General features: G+C 50.8%; 1 protein-coding gene and 1 long non-coding RNA gene across 12 annotated transcripts in view; one reads left to right on the top strand and one right to left on the bottom strand.

Moving 5' to 3' along the window:
* LOC121828082 (uncharacterized) overlaps positions 1–17,781 on the top strand; it is a 42,227-nt gene that overhangs the window by 1,585 nt on the left and 22,861 nt on the right. For all 3 annotated transcript variants that reach the window (XR_013050067.1, XR_013050066.1, XR_013050065.1), the window contains exon 2: positions 4,497–4,708. This is a non-coding gene — a long non-coding RNA (uncharacterized LOC121828082). The remainder of the gene's footprint in view (positions 1–4,496; positions 4,709–17,781) is intronic.
* Positions 150–17,218, bottom strand: Brpf1 (bromodomain and PHD finger containing 1). Of its 9 annotated transcripts, none has more exons than XM_006997811.4 (14): positions 17,078–17,218; positions 14,660–15,265; positions 9,773–10,732; positions 8,502–8,664; positions 7,995–8,126; positions 7,485–7,631; positions 6,425–6,734; positions 5,792–6,112; positions 5,189–5,473; positions 4,567–4,714; positions 3,311–3,447; positions 3,090–3,208; positions 2,643–2,797; positions 150–997 (listed from the first exon to the last, which is right to left on the bottom strand). In XM_006997811.4, exons 2-14 carry the CDS (start codon positions 15,253–15,255, stop codon positions 814–816), a joined length of 3,657 nt encoding a protein of 1,218 aa, XP_006997873.1. In that variant the 5' UTR covers positions 15,256–15,265; positions 17,078–17,218; the 3' UTR covers positions 150–813. The 9 variants fall into 9 exon arrangements, with proteins under 9 accessions (XP_006997873.1, XP_015846284.1, XP_015846285.1 ...); XM_015990798.3 differs by having other exon boundaries at positions 5,792–6,109; XM_015990799.3 differs by having other exon boundaries at positions 7,503–7,631.

Raw genomic sequence — 17,781 nt, 5'->3', positions numbered from 1 at the left:
GGATTACAGGACTGTGCCACCATACCCAGCTTGCTGATGTGTTGTCTTATGACTAGCATGCACATTATGTCCCATCCACGAGGCACAGATCTATCCCTCTGAATCCTTTTGCCCTGGTAGAAGGCAAGAAAAAAGAATTCTAAGTAGACTTTATTTTCTAAGAATCAATATATTTTCTTCCTTTGAAATAAATACAAACCAGTTTGAAAGGTAGGGGATTCTATGGGAAAAAGAAAAGAAGTAGAGACAAGCTCCATTCTTTTTTTTTTTTTTTTTCTTTTTCTCTTTTTTAGTACCAAATGACTCTGGCGCGACCCGGAAACGCAGTTACAAATGAGAATAATTTAAATTCTCCAATAATTACAGTATTTACAACAGCAGGGGAGGGGTCACCTAGTGCCCCTCTTCCAGGCTAGACAGACATCAATCCCACTGCTAGGCTGGGATAATGCTGGCTTACCTTACCACCTGCAAGGGCCTCAGGCCTCTAGGCAGTTAATGGAGTCCCCTGGCAGAAGCAGGTAGGGGTGGTGGTATGGCCCCCCACCCTGCCCTACAACGCCATGAGGTCTAGAGCTCTTACTGACCTGTGGAACCTCTCCTCTCCTTGCACTGAGTAGCCATGAGCCCTTGGAGTGTTTTGTACAGTCCAGCTGCACTCAGGGCAGGAGGGACCTCCCCTACCCAACTTCCCCTGAGACTGGCCCCAAGACCAGGAATGAATCAGTGCAGAGGGCGGCACCACTCCAGGACAGTGAGCAAAGGGCAGGCAGGAGAGAGGTCACAGAGCACTGTAGTTGGGCTCTGCCAGCATCAGTCACTGTCGCTGGTCTCGCTGCTCTGCTCACCCTGCACCTTGCTTCGGTGCTGCAGAGCCCTGTGGTAGGCAATCTGCACTGACTTGCGGATGTTGGACTTGCGACCCTCCAGCATCTTCTCTTTGTCTAGATCCTGGTTCACACCCAGAGGAACGAGTTTAGTCCTAGGCAGCCACTGCCTGTCAGACAAGGTAAAGATGAGATGAGGCACGGTGAGGTTCAGGGTGAACAAGTACTAGCCCTTCCACACTGCATGTGTGGAAATTTAGAAATGCCTGATTCTCAGCAACCCTGCTCTCAAGGGACTGTGTAGTGTGCTGAGAAGAGCCCAGTCAACAGTCATAGTAGGAGAATAACTCTCAGTTAATACAAGGGGGAATAACTGATACAAGAGAAACCTAAAGTAATAAAATTGATGCTCTAAAGGATTTACTAAAAGACTTGCTTAGGAAATATTAAGTTACACAAAGTAGAAGTTAGATGAAGGAGTTTTGTCTCCAACATGACTGGAAGGTGAGTAGTGGACTAACTAGGCATATTAGAAACCGTAGGAAAGAAACTTTTGTACCATTATGGCAGTCTAAGGTTGTTGAGAAAATGTTTCTGCTAATGTTTGTTCACCAAGATTGACTTCCAATTAATCTCCATCCCCAGAACAAAAGGAGGCAACACTGATGGAAAACCAGCCATTGGGCCCATCTCCATGGCAAAGAACATTCCCCTAAGGGGCATCTTAAGGTGGCAGTGCAAGAGACAGCCATTATTAAGGGCATCCTGATCTGCCATTAGGTGGACCTCTTATCAGAAAAAGCGTAATTCTGCCAAGTGGGCAAGATGACTCTGGGTCACATCTATTCAGGAAAGAATAACACTGGTGTACTTAAATAATTACGGCAAATTCTTTGCTGTATAAATTTCCCATCTGCTCAAGTGGCTAGAATTGCAGTCGCCTGTCTCTCTGTATATTTCTGAAAGTGTAACCTGGGGCCATGACCTGGAAGAGATTTAAGGATGAGAGTGTATGTGGACTGTATAAGCCCAAGGCCTATAGAAGCTGGTAAAAGGTTCCATTTGAGGCTGGTTCTCTTTTGTGCATTAGCCAGAACCAGTTGCATGCTATTATTAAAGAGACTTTCATTTATTAATTTCTTAGGTGTGAGGAGTGATTTTTTTTTCACTGGGAAGATATATTAATTCTACAGCATAACTACAAAGTATTTTATGGGTGAAAAAAACCTCAAATAGGTATCTTGTCCCAGCTGTTTCAGTGAGACTATACAGATTATCATCTGCAGGCAATTAACAAAAATTTGATAAGAGGGATTTAAAACCGATTTTTTTTTTTTTTTTTGAGACATGTTTTCTTGTGTAACCCTGGCTATCCTGAAACTCACTCTATGGACCAGGCTGGCCTCAAACTCAGAGATCCGCCTGCCTCTGTCTTTCCAAGTGCTGCCTCCTGAGTGTAAAGCCGAAATGGTCTATGCTTGCTTTCCCCCCATCTTGTTACTATAGAGGAAGAAGGGGAAAAATAAGTCTAGAAGCCATCTGAGTGTGGGCAGGGAGCCACCCTAAATTTGCCAGTCGCTGATGGATGGTCCTTTGGTTTCTAGTCCCAGCTGTTTTCCAGCTACTGCCCACTCAGCCCATCAGACTCAGGACAAACACACCCTTTTCCTTAGAGCTGTTCTAATTCCACGCCCCCCAACACTTTGTAATAACCTAATCTGTATTTGTGTCTCTTGGAGTCTGCCCCCACATCACAGATGGCTGTATTTATATCTGTGGCTTTAAGTCACACCAAATGCACCCCTCTTTCCTTACCAGGTTCGTTTGTTGTCAAAGAAGAGAACGAGGTAGAGATGCTCTCTGGCTTCCTGTGTCATCTGTTCCCCAAGTTTTAGAACCTCCAGTGGTGGTACAGGGATGGGAACCCCATGGTGGAACATACCTTCTCGGGGCATCTTTGGATCAATGATCTGAGGGTATAATACAACAATTTGAAGACTATAACTGAAGAATATGTTATTGGGACTGTAGTGTTGACCCTGCTGTATTATTTCAGAGCCTAGGGGGCAAGAGAAGAGATAGAGAGAGGTGGGAAACCGACTGGGATCTCTCTGGGGTACTCAAGCTACATCTATCTTCAGTCCACTTGCTAAGGAGCCCCATGCTCTGTAGCTTGGCAGGGAAAGGGGCAAGGCTACACTTAGGAATCCCAGTCCTAGGGCTGGAAAGCAAGGGGTATGGACAAGAGAAACCATGGCTTACCAGAGCTGGATATGAAGGATAACCTCGGCATTTGGCCCACACAAGGTCCAGAGCATCCAATGGGGAGTCCTCATCCTCTGACAGCCAGCCAGCTCCTCGACCCAGACTTTTTCTTACCACTTCACAGGAATGGGAGAGAGGGGGCGGATCAGCAGCTGGGGGGCTGGCAAGGCCTTGAAATTGGGTTCCCAGCACCCCTGACTTTGGGTGAGGGTACTTACTGCTGTGGCCCACGCCGCGGCCAGTGCCCACGGAGTAGGCCTCATTCTCAGTGCCTGAGGTATCTTCACTGCTGTCCTCTGGGAATGTGCCCCGAGAGAAGGAGGGCTTGCCCCGGCCTTGTTTTGAAGGTGTTGTGCTGTAGGAAGCCAATCAGAATGCAAGTCAGAGGGGAAATGGGGAATTTCATGGCAGGGGTCCTCTCCTTGTTAAGCACCCAAACCTAGACTTCTGAAAAGCAGAGGCTGTATGAAGTTTGCAACTCATGCACTCTGAGGGATCAGGCTAGTAATCAGTCCCTGAGCGGAAACCATGCCTGTCTATAAGCAACACCAACCAGAGCTGCCAGATCCTCTATTATAATTTATTGTTCTGAAGTACTTGAGATTGATTCTAGGCCTCACACAAGCTAGATAAGTGTTCCACAAAGGAGCTACATCCCCATTCCTTGAGACAGGGTCTTGCTACACAGGTAGCCATGGCCGGCCTGGAACTTGCAGAAATCCTACCTCACCATCCTAAGTGCTGAGGTTAGAGGTATGAGCACACAGCTGATCTGATTTTTTCCCCCTGCTTTTTTGAGACAGGGTTTCTCTGTGTAGCCATGGTTGTCCTAGAACTCACTCTGTAGACTAGGCTGGCCTTGAACTCACAGAGATTCCCCCTGCCTCTGCTCCTGAGTGCTGGGATTAAATGTGTGAACCACCACCACCACCACACAGCTTGATCCTCTGATTTTTAAAGAGAATACAGAGACTGAAAATTTTATGTGGACTCAGTTTTTTGCTTTTAAATAAATTTAATCCTATTCCCCCCCCACCACCACCACCTTCTATTTATCTGCATGGGTATTTTGCCTTCATGTATGTCTGTGTACCATGTGTATACAGTGCCTGTGGAAGCCAGAAGAGGGTATCAGATCCCCCTGGAACTGGAGCTACACTATGTGGGTGCTGGGAATTGGACCAGGGTCCTCTGGAAGAACAGCCAGTTCTCTTAACTGCTGAGCCATCTCTCCAGTCCCTGTATTCAGTTATTAGAAACATCTTTGTGGCCAAAATAAAGTATGTCTGAAGGCCAAATCCCAGCTATAAGGCGCCAGTTTGCATTTCTCTAAAGCATCAGTTTAACCTAAGACAGTGTCCTCTGTTCTGTTAGGGTGACTGATCCATCCCATTTATTTTGTAGGGACACTTGGATGTGAACTCCTTCCTCTGGACTGAAATGGCTGCCTCCCATCTGCAGGGCTAGTCAGTACCTGGTCCTGTCTGAGGCGGCACTGCTGCTGCTGCTGCTGCTGGACTCAGAGTCTGAGCTGCTCCGGGGAAGGTTGCAGTCATTACGGTACACCAAGAAACTCTTCTTCACCGGCTGGTTCCCACTGCTGAAGCCATTGGCTGGTAAGTCTTGGAGGGGAAAGGAGGAGGGAAGGAACCAACTGGTCAGAAAGATGGAGAGCAGAGCCAACATGGGGTAAGGTGGAGTGAGTCTGGGTTCTCTTTCTGGGCTGAAAAGTTCCTCCAGCCTTGGCCAGCAGAGATAGCTCTGAGCAGTTGGTACCGCAGTGGGCCAGGCTCTGCACTGACCTTCCCTTCCCCGGCCTAAAGACACAAAGGACTGAAAAGGCAGGAAGTTCCCCAGGAAGGGAAGAAGAGAAGAGGGAAAGTGGTAAGAGGGAGGGGGGCTTGACTGGGACCTGGCTTGGATCTTTGGGTCTCGGTTTTCACAAATGAAGGGTGAGGGGGTGGAATGAAAGGACTCCTAAGGGCCCTTCTAGCTGTCTTTTACAGAGAAATAAAGGGAGAGCTCCAAGTACACTAGGAAGAATGGCAGCTCGGCTCACTCTCTTGGGGCAGGGGCTGGGTGATGAGGAGGCTCACCCATTGGGGGGTCTTCTGTGGACTTATCACTGTCGCTGTCTGAGCTCGAACTGGGCCGGGGGCTCCTACCCCGCTTGCGCTGACGCAGGGACCCCATGATGGGGAGCTGGGGGGGCCCCACAGGACTGCCTCCGTGGCTGGGGGTCATCTGGCTCTCCCGGTTTTTGGGGGGCCGGCCCGGCCTCTTGGGCGGTCCAGCTGTCTTCGGGTTCTTTTTGGAGAACAGAACTGAGGTTCTCCTGCCCACCTCATGTGCGGGGGTTGAGGACATGTTGGGACCCAGGCCTGGAGCAGAGAAAGAGAGAAGGAGAGTTGGTGATGGGCCTGACGTGAGAAGGAAGGGTAGATGTCCAGGGTCACACCCTAGGAATATACGATCATTACTCTGTCTGGAATTGGAGGATTTGGGGGCTGGGGATTCAGAATGACTCATACCAACAGCTAGAGAGGCAGCTAAGAGGCCCCTGACTGGGGAATGAAGGAGAAAGTACAGCAGCTAGTTTTGTAGGAAGGACCTCTGGCTAGGGCACAGCAGGGCTGTGTATGTACTGCAGAGCCAAAGTCTGACTTGCTTTGGGGTCCATCTTGCTATGGGGTTCAGACCTTTGCTTGTCTCCTGGCTGCTGCTCTCTTCTGCAGCACTGTCTGTCTGTCCATCCTTGTCACAGGCTGCTGGGTGGGGTGTCAGATTGCCCCTGCTGGAGGGGCCATGACGCTCAGGCCCATCCCGGCCAGTCTCCCGCTGGTGAGCAAGCTTCCGCCGCAATGCCGTCATCTCTTTCTTGATCATTTTTGCACGCCGGGAACGGCCCACACTCTGCTTGCTGGCGTTGACTTCATCCAGCCGTTCCAGCAACAACTTCAGCTGCTCTTCTACTGGCAGGTGTTTCTGGTTCTCCAGCAGGACCAGCCGCTCTTCCTCTGCTGCCAGGGAGAGTTGGGGGGGAGAAAGGTCAGACTCAGGGTAGCCCATTGGGCCCCTTGAACCTGGGCAGGCAGCAGGAACCCACTCTTCCCATTGGCTTCTCCTAGGAAGAGCTGTAAAATGGCAACCTAGTATGTACAATGGTGGCCCAGCTATCCAGTCACCAAGCCTGGCTTCTTGGGAACATTCCTGGGAATAGCCTGCTGCTGCTCAGCCCAGCTGCCTGTACTGCCTGTTCCCAGGGAGGGACTTTTGGAAAGCTGTCCATCTCTGGCATTGGCCTCTACGCATGCAGATGACTCATCACCCACCATCTTCAGTATGGTGTGGGGCCTCTTCTCCGGCTAGGTTGTGAGGGATATGCATGCCTGTCTCAAAGTCAATGCCCATTTTTTCTGCCTGGCGCCGGGCCTGACGGAGCACAGCACCACCCTGCTCACGGAGTCGAACCGCTGCCCTGTAGAAGATGGTGTCCTTGGCATTATACTTTAGGCAGTTGCTGACAATGAGATTGAAGTCCTCCTCAAAATCATCAAAGTTCAAGTAGCGATAAGCCTCCAAGTTCTGCTTCATGGTGAAAAAGTCCATAGGCTTTTTGATGTGGTCTAGGTAGTCAGGTACCTGGGAAAGCAGGGCAAGTGTCTAAGTGGAAATCTGTTCTTATTCCCCCAAACCCTACTCTTAACAGCCCCCAAGAAATGCATCTAGCAACCGCCTCCCACCACAGTTAAGAGGCAGGCATGTAGTACAAGGGAAGTTCTAGTCCTGACTTTACTAGTTACAGGCTGTGTGACCTTGGTAGTCTCTTAACCTCTCTAGGCCTTCTTTTCCTCTCCTGAAAAGTCGTGATGAAAACGAAGGCAAATCTATTTCCTGGAACCATGAGCAGCTTTAAGGAGGGGAAAAAAGGGGGAGGGGAAAGGCCATGAGAATTCTCTAAAAATTGTATCACCTTGTATTCTTACTGTTCTTTCTGCTCATCATAAGGCTTGCGGTAAGGCTGCTGCCTCACATGTCTCATTTTATACCTTTCAGAGAGAAAATGAACCTAGGGCTTCAGAGCTGGCTCTTTAGATTCTGAGCCTTCCAAAATTCCCATTCCAGGGTTGAGCACCCTGAGAATATCTTCCTGCCTGTGATCACTCATCTGGCAGACTCTGGGGAAGGAGTGCAGATGGCTTCCCATTCTGAGTTCTCGGGGTGTGATAGGACAAGACAAGGGTCCAGGTGATACATGTAGCTCTAGTTCGTCCTGCCCCAGAGCCACCGAACCCTTGACGGTCCCCACCTAGTCCCTGGGCCAGACCTGCAGCAGGGGTCCAACTGGGAGAAGAAGAGAAAGAAGTTGGAGCGAGGGGAAGGGATTCTTACTTCGTCCAATTCGGTTACCTCAGACAGAGGGACCGGCTCGCTGAAGATGTTGCCTGTGTCCTTCTCTTGGAGCTGCTCCAAGGTTTTTCGGAGGAGGATGAGAAAAGGGGTCAGCTGCATTTCCATGGCAATCTGCTGGATCTTGATCTGGCACACAAAAAGGCTGGATCAGCCAGGCCCTGGCTAGTCTCTCAGCAGAGGTCAAAGGCGATGGTCCCTGATGGCTTAGGAACCTGCTTTTCTCACCCAGGCCCCACGAAAGAAGCTGTCTCTATCTACTTTGGTTCCCCTTCCTTGAACTCCTGGCTGAGCTGCCTGGGTCCGAGGGAAGGAGTCTGTGCAGCCTCCTCCTTTGATCCGCAGCTTCCCTCCCACAGGCCTAAAAGCACACAGTGCTAGGGCACTCCGTGCCAGTATGGGCCTTGGTGCTTCCCATCCAGGGCCATCCACTCTCCCTCCTCCAGAGCAGTGCTCTGCTTTGAGGACCAGGGCTGGCCCAGGAGCACTCACCGTCTCCCTTTTGAGTTTCTCTCGCTTGCGTATCAACTCCACCAGCAGCCGAGCTCGCTCTAGGTCATGCCGGAGCCGCTGCCAAGACTTGAGCTGTTCTTTGAGGGCCCAGTTCTTATCTTCAGAATCTCTCTGTAGAGGTAAAAGGGGTATCAGATGGTGAGAGAGCCAGAGGAGAGTCCAGAAGAGGAGTGCAGGAAACCTAGGCCAAGGGCAAGGCAAGTCCAAGGAGGAAGCCCAGTAATTTATCAGTAGCACCTCCATCTATGTGTTACCAGGGTCTAGCACCAAGATAATGCTCGATGTTTGTTGAATTAATGAACACACAGGAATGATGCCTTTCCACCAACCTGGTAATATATAGATTTCATGCTGAGCCTGCTTTGGGGGCTAATTTAAAGGTGGAAAAATCCTAAGCACTTGGATGCTGGAGGCTATCACTACAAATTTTGGTCCTTGCCCTTTTGGTCCTAGTTTCCACAGCCCACAGGGATTTGGACACGGTACCCCGACTTGATCACAGTTCCTCTGAGACTGAAGGTGTGTCTGCAGCCGCCGGAGTAGTGGGACCCCATTCCGTGACTGTCGTTTCAGAGTCCAGTAGCTGTGTAGCCTCTGCATGAACTGGCTCTTTCTCTGGATGGTCAGGCGGTTGGTGATCTTACTGAGTCTGGGAACCAGGGAACAAAGAAAAAATCTGCTAGGTCCTGAACTGCCAGTAAGAGTTCCTGAATGAGGACAGTGGGGGCTATTACGCTTATCAGAAAGGTCTGGAAAACCAGGAATAGTAGTAGCTCACACCTGTAATCCCAGCACTCCAGAGATGGAGGCAAAAGGACCCAGAAGCTTGAGGTAATCTTTGGCTTTATATGAAATTCAAACCCAGCCTATTACAAGAGATTCTATCTCAAAAAGAAAAGAAGAAAGAGGAAGAGGAGAAGGAGCAGCTTGGAATTCTGGGCTTAAGGCATAATCAACAGTGCCTTGAGTGGTTGGTACAACACAGCCGAGGAAACCAAGCTCTCGGCACTAAGCAGAACATCAGTCTGCCCTAAGTCTGCTAAGCCACAGCAGCCCAGGGCACAGTTAGACTCTGACCTCTTGGACTGAGACTGTGGAGAAGACAACATACCCCATCCCTTGCTGGCCTTTTTGCTAAGATCAAGTGAAGATAAATCACAAGGAGAGAAACCTATAGTGAGATCAACCAGACAACACAAGGCAGCTGAAAACAACTGACAATCACAGCTGACTGAGCAGCACTCCACAGGGCAGTCTACAGTATGGGAAGGTGGCCCTTAGGAACATAGAGGACACTAGCATTTCTGATTTCTGGTGCATGATCAAGTTAAACATGTCATGCACTTTTTCTTTCCTGTGCTGGGGACTGAACCCAGATCCCTATGGATACTAACTAAGCACATCGGACAACGGAGCTGCATCCCAGTCCCTTCACAACTTTCTGAGCCTTCTCCCCACTTTTCATTGATTCTTTCATGGGAAGACCATTTTTCTTCGGTGGCTCTTTCATCTTAACAAACCACACCATCAAAAAGAAGGGCAGCTTAAATACATGCTTCGTCTGCCAGATAAAATTCAGAGTTTCTGGCTCCTAATGCAAAAGTCAGGTAGGTGACTTACCTAAGATCACCTCTTTACATTTACTTTTTCATTCCCACACAGCTCTGACAGGAAGGCAAGCCGGCCACTCTACTTAGGCCCCACAGTCCCTCTGAGGGCTTCTCCCCTCCCCTTCCTGCCCACAGCTGCACATGTACCTGTGTGGCGGAATGCAGGGCACAGACACCACAGGCGCTGCTGCCCGCTTCTCTGCCAAGATCTTCCGGGCTTTCTTCATCTTAATCCGGGACTTGGCCTTGGCCTTCTTGACCTTCTCTGAGCTCCAGCTCTTACCCTCATCTTCTTCTTCATCCTCCTCCTCCTCCCCCTCACTGTGGGATAGGGCAGGCAGGCGACGAGCAGAACCTGGGGGTGTGTGGATGTCACAGTAGGCTGTCTTGCGGACGCTAAAGGAGGTGCCATTAGCACCTGTCTCCCGCACAGGTTCCATCTTCATGTAAAGGCCAGCCTGCTGGGCACATGTCACATGGAAGGCTGTGTAGCAGTTGGCCTTGTGGCACTGGATGCAGGCTCCAGAGCCCCGCTGTTTGCAAATGTAGCAGGTGAGCTTCCAGCGGGCTGGTGGGATGTGCTCAATGCTGTCAATAGGTTCTAGGAAGACTGTGTTGGCAAAGCAGACCTCAGGGATCCACAAGGCACACACCACGTGGGCCCAGCGGCCATCATCTGTCTGCTTAAAGGCACCACCCTTATTGGGGCACAGAGCACAGTCCACTGCACGAGAAGGTGACTGCAAGCAGCGGCGGCACAGCCACTGGCCCTCAGGGATATAGGGGACACCGTAGCACTCTTGGTGCACAGCCAAGTTGCACATGTCACAGAAGAGGATGACATTGCTATTCTGGCACTCGCCATCATTGCAGATACAGCACACGGCATCTTCATCCACTAGTGCATTGGGGTCACCTTTATTGTGACTCTCAAAGTAGGACTCCTTCTCCAACCGGTCCATTAGGTACTCAAAGATCTCCTGCGGGATAGGACTCACACCCTCGGTCTTCCGTCGCTCATTCATGATATCTAGCCAGATGTAGTCCTCCTCGTCCATGTCATACTCTACTTCCTCATCCAGCTCCTCTGCAGACTTCTCGATGTACCTGAAGTGTACACAGGTAGTTTGGCATCACATGGCTCATATCTTTTCCCTCCAGACAAAGCATTGTGCTTCCCTCCAAGCACCCAGCCTCTGCCCATATACACATGTCTCATTCTAGCCCTACCTTAACCCTACATTCATAGATAACAGAATCATTTCTGTCTTGCAGAAAAGGAAACTTAAATGTGGGGGAAGTTAACTTACTTGTAAGAGTGCCCTAAAGTTTGGTCATAAACACTGGCCTATCACTCTAGTACTCATGTTGTGGCTGTCATATGATGCTGTCTTCCTTGAAGTATAGAGGCTCAGCTAGATGCCTAAAAGGGGCAATGTTGGAACAGTGAGGGCCCATCATGGGAATATGGGGGATTGTACAGACAGAGGAAGGCAGTTCCTTGGACAGCATTGGCAAATGAATACAGGCCTGCTTTAGCAAAGCTGACAAATACCAAAGATACCATGGTTGTTCTTTCAGAAGGTGCTAGGGGTCTCTCAAATGCTACATACTGTGTTTATTCTCTGGATAGCCTTGAAAGATAATAATAGCTACGACTGACTGGGCATTTACTATGGGCCAGGCACCAGGCCAAGTTACATCTCTTCTCATTACAGCTAGCAGATCAGTGTTCTTATCATCTGCATTTGTGATGAAGAAAGTGAAGCTCTGAGAAAAATTGTTAGTGACCTATCACAGATAGGTCGTAACACCGGGGAATGGCAGAGCTGGGCCCCGGCCTTTTCAGATCCACTGTGGCGCTCTCTGAGCCAGCAGACCTAGAGCACAGGGCTGCTCCAGGGGCTGTGACACAGCAAACACCCACCCAGTCCTGCCTTAGCCCCCCAGACTATAGCACTGTCAACTATAGAGAACAAGAGAAGAATAGGAGTTTGGCTTTTAACACACCTGATTTTAAACTTTGCCACTCTGCATGTTCAGGACAGCACTGCTCTGCCCTGTATCAAAGCTTTCCTGACAAAACAATGAGGGCTATATTCAGTAAATGATAACTTTGAATAGCATTACAAAAGTGAATGGCTAAGGAGCTGGTGATATACTCAGTTGGTAGAGTACTTGCCTAACAGGCATAAAGTGCTGGTTCAGTCCCTGGCACCCCATAAAACCAGGTGAGATGACAGGGCTGTAAATCCTAGCACTCAAGAGGTAGAGGCAGAAGAATCAAGAGTTCAAAGCTACTACACTGTGAGTTGGAGGCCAGCCTAGGATACACGAGACCCTGTATTTAAGGGGAGTGGGGTGGCTAAATCATGTGGTACACAGCATGTTCTAGCAGAATGATACTTCCTCTCTACAAACGGAAAATGGATTTCCAAGCAGGCTAGGTGCACAGAAACTCTGGGGCCATTTGCTTGATCTCTGCATGACAGTTATGACCTTCAGCTCTTAAGCTCTCTGCCTTGGTTTCCTTATCAATAGAGTAGCAATGCTAATATTGTTGCTGTTGTGCGCAGGAAATGAGTTAATAAAGGGAAACACTTAGAATAGTGCTTCGCATGGAGTAAGTATTCAATATATGTCAACTTTATTATTAGCTTTTGTATAGCCCTAACCCACTGTGCCTTGAATTATAGCTGTTTGTGCCTAACTCCTTCTCTAGACAGAGGCAGAGATCATGTCTGATTCACTGTACAGAAATAGGTCCTCAGTGTTGTTCAATTGAAAGGCATTTTGGGGGTGGCAGGGAGCAGAGAGATAAAATATGTGTAGAAGGCAGCTTCTTCCTTAGCCCTCACCCTCTTTCCCAAGGTGAGCTCAACCTGTGCTCCGAGAATAAGGGTATGATCAGAGCTGACGTGCAGCAGCTGGATGGTTCTAGGGCTGGCACTAGTTCTCTTAAACATAAGGTCTTGCCTGTTCTTCTGCCATGACACATGACAGTATGTGATGGCACATAACACACTCCCACAGGCTCCCAGATTACAGACTGTGGCACAGATAGGTGGGCTGTGTGTCATGTACAATTTCTGGCATACTAACTGACACACCACCTTCTTCCTCCCCCTCAAGAAGTGAACTGGAATTTGAGCAAGAGAAAATGGTGTTATTAGAGTGATAACCTCAAACCTTCAAGTTTTTACAAAAGTAAATCATTTCCAAAACATGGGGAATTTTGCTAGCTGTGATAATTACAACAACATAACCCCCAACTGACTGTAACACACCAGCTGAAAACCGCTCCTCTGGAGAAAAGAGCTGATCCCAGGAGAACAGCGACTGTGGGGGAGGGAGAGAAGGAGCTGAGTAAGCTGGGCTGGGCGGCCTGTGAGACAGGTGATGCAGCAGGCCAAGAGCCCCTGGAGGAGAGGAAGGCTCAAAGAGGGGCCTGTCGGGGTGAAGAAGCATGGTAGTAAATCCTAAGAGAAAAGAGAGATCAGGAAACCAGAGGGGACCTGGGCTGACAAGAGAGGAAAGGCGAGGAAAGTACTCTGCACGCTGTGTCACCGCGTCCCAAGTCGCTGCACTGTCAAGTGGACTGCACCTTTAGCAAAAGCTGCTCCTCACACAGCCTGCACAGTAAAGACGAGGGGACAAACTGCTCTCCTGGCTTTGGGGGCCAGGACCCCAAGGCCTTTACACTTGGTTTTGATAACATCCTGTGGCTGAGATCTCTACATATAGCTCACCTCCACACATCTTTTTTTATCTTCTCATGTTAAAGGAATTAGCTTTATTATGTCTGTGGCTTCAGGGCCAGCCAGCCAGTTAAGTGGGTAAAGGGGCTTGCTACCAACCCGATGAGCTACGTCCTATCCTATCCTGGGACCTGGGCCTGCATGGTAGACAGAACTGACCGGACAAGTAGTCCTCCAGCTGCCACAGGTGCTAGGATGCAAGCCATGTGCAGACACACAAATAAATGTAAACAAAGATTTTTTTAAAAATTAAGAATGTCTGCAACTTCAATAGGAGCCACCATGACTAGCTCTTAGAAGGAATGGAATACAAAGGAAAAAAAAATAAATGAAATAAATAAAAGATCCAGAAAGGTACTATGTCAGCAATGGAAATACTGCTTACAAAGCTGTTAAAGGACAGGTTACAGTAACAGAACAGTAGGGAAATTCCATCACTGACTTATTTAGTCTTCTGAAGCCAATGTCTTCTGCCCTAGGGAGGAACACTGCACCTGCTGCAGAGGAGGCTTCTAGAACACCAGGCCATGGCCATGCATTGAAAAGGTAGAAAGGGTCAGAAATCAGAGCTGGGATGTTGGGTGCAGGGGAACACTGTGGCTTTGACGCTCAGGGGACTTGGGTCTCAACCTCAGCTCAGAGATTCCTAGCAAATGACTTTTGACAAGCCTGGCACTTTCTGAAATGAGACTAATGACGGCTTGAGAGAGTTCTGAGAACAAAGAGGTGGCTACAGCTGATTGCAATGTCATAGAACATTCAGAAGGCAAAAGGTACGTGGCTTGCTTGTCAGCTCAAGGTTAGCCTGGGCTACACAGTGAGTTCCAGCCAGTCCGAAAAACAGTGAAACTGTCTCAAAACCAACAAACCACAACAAAACAAAAACAAGCCAGGCAGTGGTGGCGCACACCTTTAAGCCCAGCACTTGGGAGGCAGAGGCAGTTGGATCTGTTGGTTCAAGGCCAACCTGGTCTACATAGTTAAGTTCCAGGACAGCCATGAGTGTTACACAGATAAATCCTGTCTCAAAAAAATCAAAACAAACAAACAACCCCCCCAAAAAAACCAAAAACCCAAAACCAAACCTTAATAACAATAAAAAGGGGGGGGGCTGGGAGAGATGGCTTCAAAGCACGCAACTCGGGACCCGGCATGTGCCATAGCACTAAGGGACAGTTCACACCCCCTGGGCAGGGCTAGTGCTGTTTCCTGTCAGGCTGTCACCTCTCTTGGTCTTGACTAGTTTTCTAGAGGGAGGAGGTGGTGGCCGCCTTACCGGTAGTAGGAAGTGGGCCGGGGCGGTGCGTCAGGGGTGTCTTGCTCCAGCTCCCGATACACCACCTCAGGCAGTTTGGGAGCAGCACTGGCGGGAGCGCTGTGGTGGTGGTGGTTGGAGTCCTTGCGTTTCTCCTTGTTCTTATGCTTGCCTGACTTAGGTGTAGCCGCGGGTGTCTCCGAGTTCTCCTTGTTGCTGCTGTTCTCTGGGGCCTCCTCAGGGGCCTCCTCATCCTCTGATACCACATCTAGGTTGTCAAAGATGCTGATGCGGTGGACACGGCCATGCAGGTCCACCTCTACCATGCGCTGGGCCTGAGCATAACTCATCACCTCTCGGCCTGGTGACTGTGAGACCTCAGAGGGGCTGGGTGACTGCTTATTGGCTGGTCGTGACTGGCGCCCTTTCTTTTTGTGCTTGCGCAGGGGGGTCTGCTGTGGGGGGGGTGGGCTGTCGTGGTCATAGTGGTACAGGTGGTACTCAATACCACTGTAACTCTTGTAAACCTTGCGGCAGGTCTCCACAGGGCATTCATATGGTGGCTTAGTTGCCCGCAAGTTGTGGCAGAAGGTCTTCACGTCAAAGTCCACCCCCATGCTGTCACATCTAGAATACACAGATCAGTTAGCACAGGCCTGACGAGAGCTTTCAGCCCCTGCACCACAGCCCACTTTCTCCAGCCCTCCTTCTCACGTGTCCTGGCCAGCCTCTCTTTAGAGCATCTCCAAGTGCCAGCTCCTCTACCAAGTCTTGGCACAGGTCCTCAAGACCTATTGCTCGGTCATCCTGCCTGTGTCTCAATGACAAGAGTGATCACACCAATGACGTGACTAAAGCCTCCCGTTGCTCCCCAGCTTCTTAGGGTAACAGTCAAGGGATTCCTTCCTAGAGTCTCCTTAGAAGTTAGAGTTGTCTACACACACACACACACAGCAGCCTACCATTCCCTGAATGTAACACCCTCTCAAGGCACAAAGGCTCTCTCTCTATTAGGAATGTTGGTGGGCTCCTACAAATCAAGTCTTCAAAACCTGGTTCAAATGACACTTTCATTATGGCTTCTTTGACTCTCCTGTGGAAAAACTGTTTCTACAGCATTCTATTCTCACCTCCAGTGTGGCATTTTCTAGTTCTGTCTTCTCCTAGTAGACAGCAGACCTACTATTAGGTCTACTATTTAGAAATAGTAGACTATTTCTAAATCCCCAGGTATTAGCAAGCACTGGCCTTTCAAGCCTTGGCAAATAAATGAAAAGCCTGTTGAATGAATAACTGAGTGAGAAGACCACCAGTTTGGGAGTTGAGGAAGATCAGATTAAGGATAAAAGTTGCCTATGTGTAAGCCTGAGTGAGGGGCCAACGATTGAGTCCTAGATTCCAACAAAAACCATGGCATAATCAGTGCACTGCTAAGGTCTGTCTCTATGGGGATCCTCAGCCTAGCCCTGGAACTGGGTGGGGAGATATAGGGAGAGGCCATGTGAAAATGGTCATTTACCCAGGGAAAAAGGCACAGACTGCACTGATTTCCTCATTTACAGGGTCATGCAACATTAACGGGGGGTCTACCAAGTGCTTGCCCTGAGGGCACAAACAGAACACAAAAATCTAGCATTACGTTCCAGGGTTCTCAAGGGCTAACCCTCCCCACCCCATGTTCCTGGGTGAGTAGACAGCAGATGGCACCAAACCCCAGAGAGCCCAGCTCAGTCGGTCACTGCCCCAGTTTCTCTCAGAACGAGTTGAACCAGGATCCTTGGGACCACCAATGCAAGGCCTGCCTGACCGCCCTGAAAAACACTGACTCTCAGCCTCCTTCTCCTGAGGCTTAACCATGAGAGTGGCAGCGCTAGTCCTCTGTCGACAGCCTCTGGCTTCCAAGTCAGCGCCAACTCACTTCTATTTCCTACCTGCTGCGGTGCCTTTAAACACTAAACCAATTACAGGCACAAACAAGCTCAACTCTTTCCAAGCCGGGTCCCTGGTGAGCGCTGCCGCTCTGGCTTTGCTGGCCTGGTTCCCGAACTGGCACAGTGCCCCCGGGGACCTGGTGTCAGAAGCACAAAGGTGTGACCAGAACTTAGCTCTCAAAGCTCTGGGGCCCAGAGGTCTGGAGGAAGCTACTCCTGGGAACTCCAGGAGCTGAAGGAAGTGGGTAGGGGACGGGGGTGGGACCAGGGCCGTGCTGCCGAGCCGGTCTCCCGGATGCTGCGCCGCTTCCTTTTTATCGAGTGTACCAAGTCAGACAAGGCTTCCCTCCTGCCGCTGGCCCAGGCCGCCCCAGAGGACACACGCTGTCGCCGCGAACGAATGGCCTGTCAGCCCTCCCCGCCCGGGGGCCCAGGAGGCGCCCAGCGCGCCTCGCCGGGGTGGCCCCTTCTCCGCGGGTACTGCCGCCCGGCCCCGGCCGGTACTCACCGGCCACCTCCAGTCCGGGCTCATCGCCGGGGGCGCCCGCCGGGGCTCCGACCCCGCGTGGGGAAGCCGGCGGGGAAGGACGGACCAGGAAGGGGGACCCGGACTCCGGGACGCGGAGCTGGCCACCCCGGCTCCTGCCCCGCACGCTCTGGCCCGGCTTCCCGCGCTGACCCCTGCCGCTCCCGGTCCCGCCGGCGCCCCAGTGTCGCAGTTCCGCAAGCACCCACGCGTTTCCCGAGCTTTGGGGTCTTCTGGCCTGGGAACTCGGTGCCGTCCGGACGATAAGGGGGCTCCCGGAGGCGGCACAGGAACAGCGGCAGAGAGACCGTGGCGGCAAAGGCTGTGGCAGCGGCGGCAGCAGCAGAGACGGCGACGGCGTCCGCCAGGGTAAACGTGGCCCCGTGGCGCTGCATAGACGCACTTTCGCCACGATTCTCCGCCTGTCCGCTGAAGCGCGAGCGACCATCCCACGGACCTGGAAAAGACATCTGGACACCGCATAGGTCCAGGGTGTGCCTCCATGTTCGAGGGGGAGTTTCTGGAGACTGAAGTCACAGCGTAGGGAGCAGGGGTCCTCGGGCCGTTTGTGGCGAATCTGCGACCACGGACGGGCAGCGCGAGGCTGGGCGTGAGGAGCCCGCCCTTCTCCCCTCCCCCTCCGCCGCCGCCTCCTGCTCCCTCCCTCCTGCTGGCTGCGGTAGGGA

This window comes from Peromyscus maniculatus, chromosome 3 (genome assembly GCF_049852395.1).
Source record: "Peromyscus maniculatus bairdii isolate BWxNUB_F1_BW_parent chromosome 3, HU_Pman_BW_mat_3.1, whole genome shotgun sequence".
Classification (NCBI taxonomy): Eukaryota; Metazoa; Chordata; class Mammalia; order Rodentia; family Cricetidae; genus Peromyscus; species Peromyscus maniculatus.
This window is presented reverse-complemented; position numbering and strand designations above follow the sequence as displayed.

Excerpts from the sequence above, each read along its gene's own strand:
- Brpf1 (XM_015990797.3), bottom strand. The coding sequence starts at position 15,255 with ATGGGGGTGGACTTTGACGTGAAGACCTTCTGCCACAACTTGCGGGCA. Across the intron at positions 10,733-14,659 it reads CGGCCCACTTCCTACTACCG|GTACATCGAGAAGTCTGCAG; the intron begins GTAAGGCGGCCA and ends TGTACACTTCAG. Across the intron at positions 6,113-6,424 it reads CCCACACCATACTGAAGATG|CAGAGGAAGAGCGGCTGGTC; the intron begins GTGGGTGATGAG and ends TCTCCCTGGCAG.